The sequence below is a fragment of the Telopea speciosissima genome, unplaced genomic scaffold, assembly GCF_018873765.1.
Source record: "Telopea speciosissima isolate NSW1024214 ecotype Mountain lineage unplaced genomic scaffold, Tspe_v1 Tspe_v1.0105, whole genome shotgun sequence".
Taxonomy (NCBI): domain Eukaryota; kingdom Viridiplantae; phylum Streptophyta; class Magnoliopsida; order Proteales; family Proteaceae; genus Telopea; species Telopea speciosissima.
In genome coordinates this window covers 86420-102014 of record NW_025317441.1, presented here as the reverse complement: position 1 = coordinate 102014, position 15595 = coordinate 86420, and the positions used below count along the sequence as shown (strand labels likewise).

Genomic DNA, 15595 nt, shown 5'->3' with positions numbered 1-15595 from the left:
AAATTTTCTCTTCCGCCACGCCTCCTCACTGCGCGTTACTTTCCACTGCCACTGCCTCTTGGTTCCCGGTCTTCCCCCTCACCGCCAGACCCGGTAACTCCCTCTCTACCGCCTGACTCTCTCTCTCTCGTCGGTGCTGCCTAACGCTGTGACCCGCAGGTCCCTGCACCATTCTCGCTGCCCCTTTCTTGGCTGCGTTGCCGCTGTGACTCAAGTCACCGCACCATTTCTTGCTGGCCTCATCTTACTGGTGTTGTACATGCCCCGCCACCTACCGCTGGCCTCCTTTTGCCGGCATTTCCATCACCATGACCCGCAGGTCACCGCGCATCTACTGTGGCCCCTCGTCTTGGCCGTGCTGGCCCCACGACTTTGTCATCGTGCTGATCTCCATCGCGACCTTCTGTCGCTGCGCCTCTTTCTGTCGGTCTTCTCTCGGTGCTTCTGTCATGACTCCCTTGTGCCAATCTCCACCGCGACCCTCTGTCATCGTGCCTCCTTTCGTCGGCCTTCTCTCGGTGCTGCCACTGCGACCTGCCTAGTCACCGTTCCTCTTTCCCGTCGACTCTTCTATCTTAGGTTGCTGCCCACTTTTTCTTGCGTTTGTAATTTCCCGTGCTTGTTCCAAAGGGCGACAATAATACCAGTGTTACTTCGACGGGTACTCTCCCTTTGCCTCCTCTTGGATGTTCAGTCTCTACACAGAGCATTCAACTACCCTTCAACTTGGCCCTATTAAGTTAAATGGTCGGAGTTATCTAACATGGTCACACGCTTGTCTTCTCACAAAATAATTATGCGGGACTTGGTACAGGAGAATCTCCCAAGCCTATAGATCCGACTTCTACTGTTACATGGTCATCTAATGATACTCTAGTGATGTCTTTTCTAATTAATTCCATTTTAGCCTCTATGAGTCCAAACTTTGTTCTTTGTAAGTAGGCTAAGGAATTATGGGATGTTGTACGCCAGACCTCTTCCCAGGCGAGGAATTATGCTCAGATCTATGAGATTTGTCATCAAGCACGGGCCACTACTCAGAAGTAGCTCTCTCTTATTGCATACTACACTATCCTCACTTATCTGTGGCAACATCTAGACTTCTATCACCCAGTTCCCATGGTTCACTCTGATGATGCTGGTACTTTCCAGAAAGAGAGGGAGATGGAACGGGTCTATGATTTCTTAACAGGACTTAATCCTGAGTATGATTAGGTTCGTTTGCAGATTTTAGGGTATGATACATTCCCCACACTTCTTTAGGCATATAATATGGTTCAATCTGAAGAACATCGCCCAACAGTTATGATGCTTACTACTACTCCGGTTCGATCTGCCCTACTCACCACACCACCTGCACCTCTTCCTGCCAATTCCTTTAAAGGTCCTACAGCTCGTGTACCAGTGTAGTGCGATTACTGTGGTAGTCCTCGCTACACGCATGAGACTTGTTGGAAGCTCCATGGGCGCTCGAAAAATGGGCGTAATGCTAAGCGTTGCACTGCCTGTTCCCAGGCCAATCTTTCTAATGCTTCTGATGCGGTTCCTGCTACTGCTGCCCCGACACCCTTCTCTCCGAATCAAATGGCTGCCCTTAAAAAAGTAGTGACAATTGACTACAGGACCTTCTCATTCCCGTATTTTCGTCCTTTCTCAGTCAGGTATTTTTCATATTTCTTCTCCTAGTCCTTTATGGTTAATTGATTCTTGGGCTACCGATCACATGACTACCAACTCTGAGGTTTTCCGTATACTCTCCTTGCTCTGGGCGGGATAAGGTATGTGTTGCCGATGGGTCCCTATCCTCCATTTCGGGTAAAGGTTCCATGTCCTGTAGCTCCCATCTCTCTCATTCGTCTGTTTTACATGTTCCCAAGTTATGTGCTAATTTATTGTCCATTTATCGTTTAACTAGTGAGTTAAATTGTTCAGTTCATTTCTTTTCTACTCATTGTGTGTTTCAGGATCTAGTGACGGGCGTAACGATTGGGTATGGTCAGGTCCGTGATGGTCTCTACTTTTTGGATTTTGCATCAACTATTCCAGCTCCCTCGTCTGCTTATATTCGTCATTTTGATAGTGCTCTGACCAAGTTCCTCCATTGGCATCCTTGCTTGGGATACCCCTCTTTTCATGTTTTGCGTTCTATGTTTCCCGATTTAGTTAAACATTATGGTGTTGAACAACTTAATTGTGAGATGTACGAATTTTCTAAGCATACCCGAACATCTTATTTTTCGAGTGATAGTAATAGTAAAATTCCATTTTCTATTTTCATTTTGATGTTTGGGGTCCCTCTACCGTTGATCGCAATGGTTTTCGCTGGTTTATAATTTTTATTGATAATTGTACTCGCGTCACATGGGTTTATCTCCTCCATAATATGTCTAATGTTTTTCTTGCTTTTAGCCTTTTCGTGCTATGCTTCATACTCAATTTAATGCCTTTGTTAGGATCTTACGTAGTGATAATGGCACTGAATACCTTGACCATGCTTTTCAGTAGTACCTCTCTTCCTATGGCATTCTCTTCCTAATTTTATGTGTTAGGACTTTAGAGCATAATGGCATCCCTGAAAGGAAAAATCATCATCTCCTGGATGTTGCCCGTGATTTGATATTTACCACGTTTGTCCCAATACACTATTGGGGAGATGCTGTCCTAAACAACCTACCTTATTAATCGGCTTCCCTCTAGTGTTCTTAACGATAAGGCACCGTTGTCCTTTCTCCCTGATCCTGCCATTGCTACTTCCCTACCTTCCAAAGTTTTTGGCTATGTGTGCTCTGTTTACAACTCCTCCCTTACTCGTTCTAAGTTGGATCATCGTGCTTTTAAGTGTGTTTTCCTAGGATACTCGGCCTCTCAAAAGGGTTATAAATGCTATCACCCTCTATCTTGCCGTCTCTATATCACCATGGATGTCACTTTCCACGAGCAGCATCCCTATTTCACGCTTCCTTTTTTGGTGGAGAGTCTTGAGGAAGAGCAAGCGTGCCTTGTTTCTCCAATGGTTTTTGCTAATATTCCTAATATTTCTGACATCCCAGTTCAGGGGGAGCCTAACATTACATTTCAGGGGGAGCCTCCTAGTAACAATAATAATAAGAAAGGTTCCGTTCCTGCCCCCTTTGATGTAATAACCTACACTCGGAATAGATCCAAGCACAAGGAGACCCTGAGAGACAAACCATTACCCATTGTGGGGCCCTCCCGAGATGCGACCTCTCCATCAGGTAATTTTTCTCCTGCTATTGATAACACTGATGATCTTCCCATTGCCTTAAGAAAAGGTGTTCGTTCTTGCACTCAACACCCTATTTCTCATTTTGTATCTTATGAGGGCCTTTCTCCTTCCCATTTTGCTTTTGTCTCTTCCTTATCTTCTGTGTCTGTTCCACAGGATTGGAAGGAAGCCATTAAAGATCCAAAGTGGAAGGTTGCCATGATAGAAGAGATGCAAATTTCGGACAAGAATGGTACATGGGAACTTGTTCCACGTCCCTAAGGGAAGAAATTAGTTGGGTGGAAGTGGGTTTTTACAATCAAGCAAAGGGCTGATGGTACGGTTGGAAGTTACAAGACTCGTTTGATAGCCTAGGGCTTTATCTAGACCTATGGGATAGACTACCAAGAAACCTTTGCACCTGCGGCAAAGATGAACTCGGTTAGAGCTTTACTCTCATGGAAGAAGAAAGAACAAAAAAAAATTAACATGTAAATGTGAAGTTACATTATATGACCCTTAAGTAAAACATATTCTCATGAGGGGCAAATAAAGTCCGGTTATAAATTTTGTTTGTAACCTTCTTGGTTACAAACAGATGCACTTTTTTTCACACAAAAATGTAACATTTTAAGGTTTTGTTAATCAAAATATACAATTTTTTTTTTAATCTATGGGGTTTTAAAATTTTTATTTTTATTTTTTCAGCTGAACTGATATAAAAAAGATGTGTTAACTCAACGTTTCGGAAAATTGGCAGTCTGAATTTTTTTTTCCCCACCCCGAATCCCCGATGCACCAAACAGACGCATAATTTACAATTTATTAAAAAAGTGATTAAATCTCATCCCACAAAACCTTGTCAAACAAACATGCCTAATAGTTCAAGCAGGCCTGGCCAGACCTCTTCACCACATCGCTTTGCATCTAAAAAAGTGTGGGTTTTTGTTTTTGGTAAGGCTTAAGTGTGGCTTTTGTTAGTTAATTCAAGTGTTATATGCATAGAATAGGAACGGGTTTTATTGTATAAAACGTCTACTCTTAAATTGAAACTAATTGAACGGCAAAAAACAAGTACAATTCCAAAATCCGTTTAAAACACATTCTTGAAACAAAAACGGGTTTCTTAAATAGTTAAACCATCGATTAAAAAGTAAAAAACTAAAAGACAACACGAAAGGGGATCACAACTATGGATTGAGGTATTGGTAGCAAGGGTAAAATTATAAAAAAATCTTAATTTTTGAAAGGAAACGGATAAATTTTGCCTGTATCCGGACTGATTCGGATCTTAGTCATCTTACCAATACCGATTTCGAAAACCCTGATCACTTGATTCACGACATCCTTGGGTCTCCTTCTAACCACTCTCGTGATTACTCTCCTGAATCACGAGAGTACAACGCTAAAAAGTGAAACACTCAAATCTGCTCTGCCCTGCTCTTCTTTAGAGAGACCTTCTTGGCTTTTGTTTTTTTTATAAGAAGAGACCTCTCTTCTTGGCTCGGTTAGGTGGTTTGCTATGGAGTTTCTCTGATCTGCCCTGCATCAACAGAGCTTCGCTAACTATCAAAGACTGGAGAGTGAGGTGTTGGGATTCTTCCCGTCTTGCGGGCGCTTGTGGTGGTGGTGGTGCTGCCTGTGTAAGCGTTGAAGGAGATCTGGTTTTGTGTTTGGTGCTGGTAGACTTGCTGGAGATCTGCTCAGCGTCTCCCCTGCCCATTGACCTATTGCGCCTTGCTAGGTTATCTCTACTTTAGAGGGGTCGAACTCCAAGCGCTAAGTACTGCTTGCAACCTGCCTTTGCCGCTGTGTGACTTGATCCATCCACTCTTGTTTCTTTGGCGACCTCTCGTGACCTAGCTTAGTGTAAATCTCAACTGCAGATCTCCTGGTTTTCCCAATCCCAATCAAGGAAGAAGAAACAGTGTGAAGGAGGGAGAAACAGTGTGGATCTGCGTCGGTACTTATGTTCAAGGGCAACAACCTCACCTCCAGGTTTTTTGAGCGCCAAATTCGCACGCCCCCTCCCGGCACCAGTGTATGGGTCTTCTTTTTCATTGTCCCCTCTCCTTTTTTGAGGCTTATATGTAGGTGATGCATCGTCTCAGTCGTTTTTTGCATGGATACATTGGAACTATCGAATTTTTTTTTTTTTTTACCGCCGGACTCCTCAAATATAAAGAGGTGCAGGTTTTATTTGCTTTTAACTGTTCAGAGGTTTTCTTACTGATACTCATCTTCGGTATATATAAGGAGTATTAAAGTAGTTATTGCTAGTCTCTGATATGCCTTCATCAGGGTCTCTTGAAAAATGTAAATTATGTCTTCTCCTGGAGTAGTGTCGTGTCTGGATAATGTTTTGAATATAAAGGTCGACCATGTTATGCTGTTATTTTGGCTAGAACACGCAAACTATTTCTGACCTTTATGATAATTTGTGGTACTCTACCCCTGAATCCTAACAATTCACTGATTTCTTCTGGTTTTCTAGTATTTTATACATACCCTCCATTCCATTAGTTGTCCGTTGGTCAGAGCCACTAAAAGTGTTGAATATGATGCTTATAACTTCAAATTAAGTATATTTTTCTGCCTAGTAATTTAGTATTAGAAAGATGCTGAGAAGTTGACTGAGGCTGTTCCTTACCGCATAAATTGGCTTGGAGGAAGAACTTACCAATTGAGTTGAAGACTGTAAGAAGAGATTTTCTCATTGATTTACTGTATTGAAAAGGTGTTACATATATAGCTTTACATATAGAACCTCAACTCCCTAACCAACTCATGTAAACGGAAAAATGTTAGTTGTACAAGTGGATTGGTGTTTAAGTGGGTAAGGTTAGTGTGCTGAGGTGTAGCATTACTATCCTTATCATGCCCCCTTAAGCACAACAGGGAGAGCCCACAGTGAGCTTGCCCTTAAGTGAATGAAAATGTATTTGAGAGAAACCCTTGGTTAGTATATCAGCTAATTAATCCATAGTGGAGATATATCGAACCACCAATTGTTTATTGGCAGTCATATCACAGACAAAGTGGAAGTTGACTTCGATATGCCTTGTCCGTGAATGAAATACGGGATTGGTTGTGAGATATTTTGCTCCGGTATTATCACATCAAATAACCGGAGAGATGGAAGGAAAACATAGTTCTTGAATCAAAGATCGTAACTGTTGAGAACCGTGGGATCAATATTTTATCTCTTTATATCAGGGTTTTGTATTATTTCCATAGTTTTATATTATTCCCTTTTTGCCCTCTTAGGGTTGTACTCTCATTATAAATAAGAGGACCTCTATCACTAATGACAAGTCAATTCATTCTCACCTCTGATTCCGAACTTGGTATCAGAGCTCGAAATCCTAGAAAATCTTTTTGGTTTTCAGCATTACTCTCTCCACTGCCGCCGCCGTTGCCGCTGCCTTGGAGGTTTCGCCTCCCCGTCTAGCATTGTAGACGTTCCCAGCACCGTGCACCATTAAAATTTTCTCTTCCGCCACTCCTCCTCACTGCGCGTTACTTTCCACTGCCACTGCCTTTTGGTTCCCGGTCTTCCCCCTCACCGCCAGACCCTGCAACTCCTTCTCTACCGCCCGACTCTCTCTCTCTCGCCGGTGCTGCCTACCGGCGTGACCCGCAGGTCCCTGCGCCATATTCGCGGCCCCTTTCTTGGCTGCGCTGCCGCTGGGACCCAAGTCGCCGCACCATTTTCCGCTGGCCTCGTCTTGCCGGTGCTGTACATGCTGCGCCACCTACCGTTGGCCTACTTTTGTCGGCATTGCCATCACTATAACCCGCAGGTCACCGCGCGTCTACCATGGCCCCTCGTCTTGGTCGTGCTGCCCCCATGACTTCGTCATCGTGCCGATCTCCATCGCGACCTTTCGTCGCTGTGCCTCTTCTTGCCGGTCTTCTCTCTATGCTGCTGTCGCGACCCCCTTGTGCCAATCTCCGCCGCGACCCCTTTGTCGCCGTGCTTCCTTTCGTTGGCCTTCTCTCGGTGCTGCCACTGCAACATGCCTAGTCAACGTTCCTCTTTCCCGCCGGCTCTTTTATCTTATGTTGCTACCCACTTTTTCCTGCGTTAGTAATTTCCCGTGCTTTTTCTCATGGGCGACGATAATATCAGTGTTACTTCGACGGGTACTCTCCCTTTGCATCCTCTTGGATGTTCAACCTCCATGGAGCATTCAACTACCCTTCAACTTGGCCCTATCAAGTTAAATGGCCGGAGTTATTTAACATGGTCACGCGCCTGTCTTCTTACCCTGCGAGGAAATAATTATGCGGGACTTGGTGCAGGAGAATCTCCAAAGCCTACAGATCCGACTTCTACTGCTACATGGTCATCTACTGATACTCTAGTGAGGTCTTTTCTCATTAATTCCATGGAAGCCTTTATGAGTCCAAAATTTGTTCTTTGTAAGTAGGCTAAGGAATTATGGGATGTTGTATGCCAGACCTATTCCCAGGCAGGGAATTATGCTCAGATCTATGAGATTTGCCGTCAAGCACGGGCCACTACTCAGAAGTAGCTCTCTCTTATTGCATACTACACTACCCTCACTTATCTGTGGCAACATCTAGACTTCTATCACCCAGTTCCCATGGGTCACCCTGATGATGCTGGTACTTTCTAGAAAGAGAGGGAGATGGAACGGGTCTATGATTTCTTGACAGGACTTAATCCTGAGTATGATCAGGTTCGTGTGCAGATTTTAGGACGTGATACATTCCACACACTTCTTTAGGCATACAATATGGTTCAATCTGAAGAACATCGCCTAACAGTTATGATGCCTACTACTACTCCGGTTCGATCTGCCCTACTCACCACACCACCTGCACCTCTTGCTGCCAATTCCTTTAAAGGTCCTACAGCTCGTGTACCAGTGTAGTGCGATTACTGTGGTAGTCCTCGCTACACGCGTGAGACTTGTTGGAAGCTCCATGGGCGCTCGAAAAATGGGCGTAATGCTAAGCGTTGCACTGCCTGTTCCCAGGCCAATCTTTCTAATGCTTCTGATGCGGTCCCTGCTACTGCTGCCCCGACACCCTTCTCTCCGAATCAAATGGCTGCCCTTAAAAAAGTAGTGACAGTTGACTACAGGACCTTCTCATTCCCGTATTTTCGTCCTTTCTCAGTCAGGTATTTTTCATATTTCTTCTCCTAGTCCTTTATGGTTAATTGATTCTTGGGCTACCGATCACATGACTACCAACTCTGAGGTTTTCCGTACCTACTCTCCTTGCTCTGGGCGGGATAAGGTATGTGTTGCCGATGAGTCCCTATCCTCCATTTCGGGTAAAGGTTCCGTATCCTGTAGCTCCGTTCTCTCTCATTCTTCTGTTTTACATGTTCCCAAGTTATGTGCTAATTTATTGTCCATTTATCGTTTAACTAGTGAGTTAAATTGTTCAGTTCATTTCTTTTCTACTCATTGTGTGTTTCAGGATCTGGTAACAGGCGTAACAATTGGGTATGGTCAGGTCTGTGATGGTCTCTACTATTTGGATTTTGCATCTACTATTCCGGCTCCCTCTTCTGCTTATATCCATCGTTTTGATAGTGCTTTGACCAAGTTCCTCCATTGGCATCGTTGCTTGGGATACCCCTCTTTTCATGTTTTGCGTTCTATGTTTCCCGATTTAGTTAAACATTATGGTGTTGAACAACTTAATTGTGAGATGTACGAATTTTCTAAGCATACCCGAACATCTTATTTTCCGAGTGATAGTAATAGTAAAATTCCATTTTCTATTTTCATTTTGATGTTTGGGGTCCCTCTACCGTTGATCGCAATGGTTTTCGCTGGTTTATAATTTTTATTGATAATTGTACTCGCGTCACATGGGTTTATCTCCTCCATAATATGTCTAATGTTTTTCTTGCTTTTAGTCTTTTCGTGCTATGCTTCATACTCAATTTAATGCCTTTGTTACAACTCCTCCCTTACTCGTTCTAAGTTGGATCATCGTGCTTTTAAGTGTGTTTTCCTAGGATATTCGGCCTCTCAAAAGGGTTATAAATGCTATCGCCCTCTATCTTGCCGTCTCTATATCACCATGGATGTCACTTTCCACGAGCAGGATCCCTATTTCACGCTTCCTTTTTTGGGGGAGAGTCTTGAGGAAGAGCAAGCGTGCCTTGTTTCTCCTATGGTTTTTGCTAATATTCCTGATATTTCTGACATGCCAGTTCAGGGGGAGTCTAACTTTACATTTCAGGGGGAGCCTCCTAGTAACAATAATAATAAGAAAGGTTCCGTTCCTGCCCCCTTTGATGTAATAACCTACACTCGGAATAGATCCAAGCACAAGGAGACCATGAGAGACCAACCATTATCCATTGTGGGGCCCTCCCCAGATGCGACCTCTCCATCAGGTAATTTTTCTCCTGCTATTGATAACACTGATGATCTTCCCATTGCCTTAAGAAAAGGTGTTCGTTCTTGCACTCAACACCCTATTTCTCATTTTGTATCTTATGAGGGCCTTTCTCCTTCCCATTTTGCTTGTCTCGTCCTTATCTTCTGTGTCTGTTCCACAGGATTGGAAGGAAGCCATTAAAGATCCAAAGTGGATGGCTACCATGGTAGAAGAGATGCAAATTTCGGACAAGAATGGTACATGGGAACTTGTTCCACGTCCCTAAGGGAAGAAATTAGTTGGGTGGAAGTGGGTTTTTACAATCAAGCAAAGGGCTGATGGTACGGTTGGAAGTTAAAAGACTCGTTTGATAGCCTAGGGCTTTATCTAGACCTATGGGATAGACTACCAAGAAACCTTTGTACCTGTGGCAAAGATGAACTCGGTTAGAGCATTACTGTCATGTGCTGCTAACCTAGGATGGAACCTGCAACAACTAGAGGTAAAAAATGCCTTCTTGAATGGTGACCTTGAAGAGGAGGTTTACATGGATTTGCCTCTTGGGTTTGATTTAACCTCCAGAATTGGCAAAGTATGCAGGTTACAAAAATCCCTTATGGACTCAAACAATCTCCTAGGGCCTGGTTTGGTCGATTCTTAAAGGACATGAAGAAATTTGGGTACCATCAAAGCCAAGCTGATCATACTCTGTGAAGCGAAATGGATCCCAATTCACAGCCCTGATTGTATATGTGGATGTCGTAGTGATCAATTGGAATACTGATACTGAGATCTCCCAACTCATAGATCTGTTATCTACCGAGTTTGAAACCAAGGATCTTGGACCCCTACGATATTTTCTTGGAATCAAAGTTGCAAGATCTGACAAGGGGATTTTTATTTCTCAACGAAAATATGTCCTTGACCTCCTTAGTGAAACAAGTATGCTTGGTTGTAAGCCTGCTGACTCTCCTATTGAAGTTGAGCATCAACCATCAGTTATGCAGTGTTGTGGGAGATAATGTTGACAGGGAACAATACCAGAGGCTTGTTGGTCAGTTGATTTATTTATCTCACACCGGACTTGATATTGCCTATGCCGTGGGCATTGTTAGCCGCTTCCTTCATGACCCCAGGACATCTCATTGTGATTCTGTTTAGCGGATTTTGAGGTACTTGAAATCTTCCCCTTGGAAAGGTTGTCTTTTTTCCAACAATGGGTACCTGCGGCTTGAAGCTTTCACTGATGCTGATTGGGCTGGATCCATTGATGATAGAGGATCTACCTTTGGCTATTGTTCATTTGTTGGAGGTAATCTAATCACAAGGCGCAGTTAGAAACAATCTGTTGTGTCATGATCCACTATAGAGGCAGAGTATCGTGGTATGGCTCAAGGCATTTGTGAGTTAATATGGCTTAAAGGATTATTGGGAGGTCTGGGTGTTACTACTGAAGCTCCTATGTGCCTCTACTGTGAGAACAAGGCTGCCATCAGTATTGCCCATAATCCAGTTCAGCTTGACATGACTAAACGCATCGAGATTGATCGCTACTTCGTTAAAGAGCAGTTGGAGTAAGGCCTTATTTGTGTCCCATTTGTTAGTTTTGCTAATTAGCTAGTTGATGTGTTCACGAAAGGATTAAACTGTAAAGTGTTTCATCCATTGGTCTCCAAGTTGGGCATGTATGATGTATTTGCAGCAACTTGAGGGGGAGTGTCGAGAACCGTGGGATCAGTATTTTATCTGTTTATATTAGGGTTTTATATTATTTCTTTTTTTGCCCTCTTAGGGTTGTAATCTCATTATAAATAAGACGACCTCTGTCATTAATGACAAGTCAAATCATTCTCCCACCTCTGATTCCGAACTGTAACCATAGCAGCTCAGTGGCAATAGTAGCTACAGCTATGTACTCAGCCTCTGTTGAAGAGCGAGAGAGAGTCTTCTGCTTTCGAGAACACCAAGAAACTAAGTGTTTACTAAGAAAAATACTATAACCAGTAGTCGATTCTCTATCAATAGGGCAACCTGCCCAATCAATGTCAGAGTAGATTGTAAGAGATAGCGAGGATGGAGAGCCAAAATGATCAAACAAAATACCATCAGTAAGAGTGTGCTTGAGGTATCATAAGATACGTTTAACAGCTGTCCAATGCAGATCAGTTGGACAATGCATAAATTGAGCTGCCTTGTTCACAACAAATCCAATGTCTGGGTGAGTCATGTTAAAAATACTGAAGTGCACCAACGACCCGACGATATTCAGTTCCCTCACTAAGAGGAACACCACATTTAGCCAATAGAGAAGATGAAGAGCTTACTGGAGTTGTGATTAGGTTTTGCACCAGCCATAATGGTGCTTTGTAAGAGGTCAGAGATATATTTCCGTTGGCTAAAAAACAAACCAGAAGATGTATGCGAGACCTTAAGACCCAGAAAATATTGGTGATCACCAAGATCCTTCAAGGAAAACCATTTAGATAAGATGTTTATTAGAGCTCGAATTGAATCATTTGAGTTCCTAGTAGCTACTAAATCATCAACAAAAATGAGGAAGTACAGTAGGATATAGTTCAAGAACTCGGTGAGACCTCACTTAAAACTCGGTTTTTTCATTTATCGAGTCAAGATGGGAGGCCAAATACAAAAGTGCACGAACTCGGTCGAGATCTCAGTTCGACTGAGATTTGACGAAATCAATGTCTCAGTCGAGATCTCGCCAGAAACTCAACTGTCTCGGTGAACTCGACAAGGAAAGGGGCTGGTGAGGTGATTTTTGAGCTTTTGCCACCTTGTTTCGATGGAAAACTTGCTGGAGATGTCAATTAGCATCCAATTTGCATCAAACTTGCAAGATTTGTTATAGGAGACAACAATGAGCCTGTTCCTTGGGGTGTCAAGGCAAGAAGATGGAGGAGCTGACGATAATTTCGCCTTAATTTCAAAAGAAATGGAATCCCAAATCTGCTGATAAGACCTAGAGTTGGAGGTCCATTTCTTGATTTTACGCTCCATCCAAATATGGTTAAGAGTTGCACAAAAAACAAGCTTTCCAACCGTGTCACAGATAGAGGAACCAAATCCTTTCGCGGGAGAAGGGAAGGATTCTTCTAGGGGCAGGCCAGCATTTGGTCAAGATACCTTTCCAAATTGCTTCTGCAGTAGGACACTCAAAGAAGAAATGATCAGTGTCTTCTACATTGTTCCAACAGAGGCAGCAAGAGGGCGAAACAAGAATCTGGCGGTGACGAAGGAAGGCCTTAGTTGGAAGACAATTGGAGAAGATCCTCCAAGCAGTGAAGCAGTGCCGAGGGATGTGATGCTTGAACCAAAGAAGCTTTCTCCAAAGGGACCAATTGACCCTTCAGACGAATGAGATCTCAAGCTGATTTAGAGGAGAAGGAACTGGAATTGCTTCCCAGCCAAGAAACACAGTCACCTCTACCCATATGCCTTCTAGAAATGGAGCGAAGCTCGTTCCAGATGAGATTGAGCTTCGGAGAGGACCAGCTAGTCTGATCTAAGATGTCAGCTACCAAGGAGAGCCTGTGGAGACGAGAAGCTTAAATGATTCGCAAGGTTATCAGGTGGATGAGGATCCCCCTTGGGTGCCAGTGGTCGAGCCAAAGATAGGAAGTGAGACCATCACCAATCTGAGAGTGAATTTTGTGAAGAACCAGATGGCGGGAGTCTAAGATCTTGCGCTAGACCCAAGAAGAATCAGAGGAAGCTGAAGCCGTCCAGATGGAGTCGTGACAAAGGAGGCCCGAGTAAATCCAGTCAACCCAGATGCTTTTCTGTTTAGAGACAATCTTCCAAATGAGCTTGATGATTCTAGCAAAAGTCACTTCTTTGATTCTTCTAATACCCAAACCACCTTCCTTCTTAGGGAGACACATAGCTGCCCAGCTAAGAGGGTGAAGGAATCTTGAAGAATCATTACCCTTCCAGAGAAAGGAAGCCAAAAGAGTTTCCAAATGGGTCCTTATTTTATTAAGAATAAGTTTAGGGTTGGGTTATATACATGTTGGGCCTTTGATCCCATGGGTTTTCTATGTAATAGGCCACTTTTATGGGCCTAAAATATGGATAATAAGGTTACATACGGGATTAGTTAGTAGATTTATTTTTATTTGGTTAGTGGTCATGTGATCACTTAAGTGACCGTGTGACTTGGTTAAGTGGTCATGTGACTATTTAATTGTTATTTAAGTTGGGCTAGATAAGGAATCCATAAGTCCAGTCATGTTTTGAGTCTATTTCCTTTGTTATTTCACTTTCCTAGTCAGTTTAAGTTATCTAATAGGTTAAGGATTGGGTTAGGCCTTTCTTTTTAGTGTAAGAGTTTATTTTTGAGTCTTTTATATAAGCCTTATAAGGTTGTAAGGGGGGCAAGTATTGAATACGAATTTTGATTAATGAAAAGCTTTTTGTTGTTCTTCTCCATTGAAGATTTTTGTCTTGTGTTTGATCAAGGCTGGTGGAATTGGTTTTTGATCCAATCGACACCTTGCGGTATGAAGCCCGGGTGGATCGTTTGAAGGAATCGGTGTTTGATCCGATTGACAGCTTGCGGTGTGAAGCCCGGGTGGTTCAAATTGGTTATTTGTTTTCTCCATTGCTGTTACGTTCAAGTTCTACATTCAAGTTCTAATTTCAAGAGTGATTCTACATCATCAAGCACTGTTCAAGTCTACAACATCACCCCAAGTCTGATCCAATCTGTTCTTCATCCACAAGTAAATCTAGAACTAAAACCCTGCAACTATTCTTCTTCCCTTCTAAGAAGGTCTCATGCAAGGTGATTTTCGTGAGAATTTTGCACAGCCAAATCTAACTGTTAGAACCTGCTAAAATTTTGATTGAATCTTCCTTAAACCCTAGGAGAGACTCGATTCATATTTCATTACCATCCACCCAGCCGATTGTCTGAAATTACACTTTTACCCCTCTCTCCTATCTCTACTAGGAAACTTCCATTACTACAGATTTAACCATCTGATTTAGCCGTAACTTTCAACATATATTCCCCTCCACCCTACCCACACTCAACCTAAATATTAAGCCCATTCAACCGCCTGATTTCCTGTTATTATAAACCCTAGATTCCATCATCTTCGACCTTTCAAAACCCAAAACCTACCTGCCATTTCATTCTAGCACACATTTTTCCATCAAAATTTAACATAACCTTCACTGATTGACTCCCCTACTTCAACTTGACTTAACCCATACATCGAATCCTAACCCTAACCAAACCCTAACCCTAATTTCACCAAAAAATCTATTTTTGATCTAGCCGATTCACCTGTTCATGACAGATCCTGGTTTATTGGCTCCTAGTTGGTCTTCTACCAATCTAGGACTACATTACCTCCTTGATCGCCTATTGTCCCTCGTACCCCCCTTCTTGTTTACCATCGGCGCGGTTTTAGCTCCCCTCCTTTCCTAAGAAGGGGCCTTACATAGCCTATTCTTTGTCCAACATCGAGAAGGTTATGCCTCTAAGGATGGATATAAGAGGTCATGCCCTCTGTTGTGGCACTTCGGATTCTTATACTCCTGGGTAGCGCGCTTTTATTGAGAATTGAGATTGGGTTTGGTTGGCTTGTTGTGGCCCGGGTTTTTTTCCCTTTTAGTGTATTATAATTGATTGGGGCTCTCCCCCCTCTTTTTGCAGGCCTTTGCCTTCTCTTTTGTTGGCTGGGGCTTGCTTTTGGTTTGTGTTGTACCCCCTTTTTCTCTCCATTGATAATGATTTTTTTATTCATCCAAAAAAAAAAAAAAAGTCTTTACATTTATTTTTTTGATTTTTCTGGTTAAGTTCAGAAGAAAAATTGTATTACCTGCCATTATGTAGATTTTTAACACTTTAGGAATGTCAGTCCATTTATTTAGTCTTATTCTGTGTCGCTGCCTCTTGCACCATTGTATAAGCATGCATCTGATAAACAGCCATGTTGCAGCAGGTCAATACCAACCTAAGACATAATT

The 15595-nt window shown here is 42.9% G+C and overlaps 1 protein-coding gene across 1 annotated transcript in view; it reads left to right on the top strand.

Annotated features, from left to right (window-relative positions):
* The first annotated feature begins 5137 nt into the window (after window positions 1–5137).
* The window catches only part of LOC122647645 (light-mediated development protein DET1), a 58877-nt gene continuing 48419 nt past the window's right edge, over window positions 5138–15595 (top strand). The window contains exon 1 of the mRNA XM_043841004.1: window positions 5138–5267. Coding sequence (XP_043696939.1) covers window positions 5196–5267 — 72 coding nt within the window. The 5' untranslated portion in view covers window positions 5138–5195. The remainder of the gene's footprint in view (window positions 5268–15595) is intronic.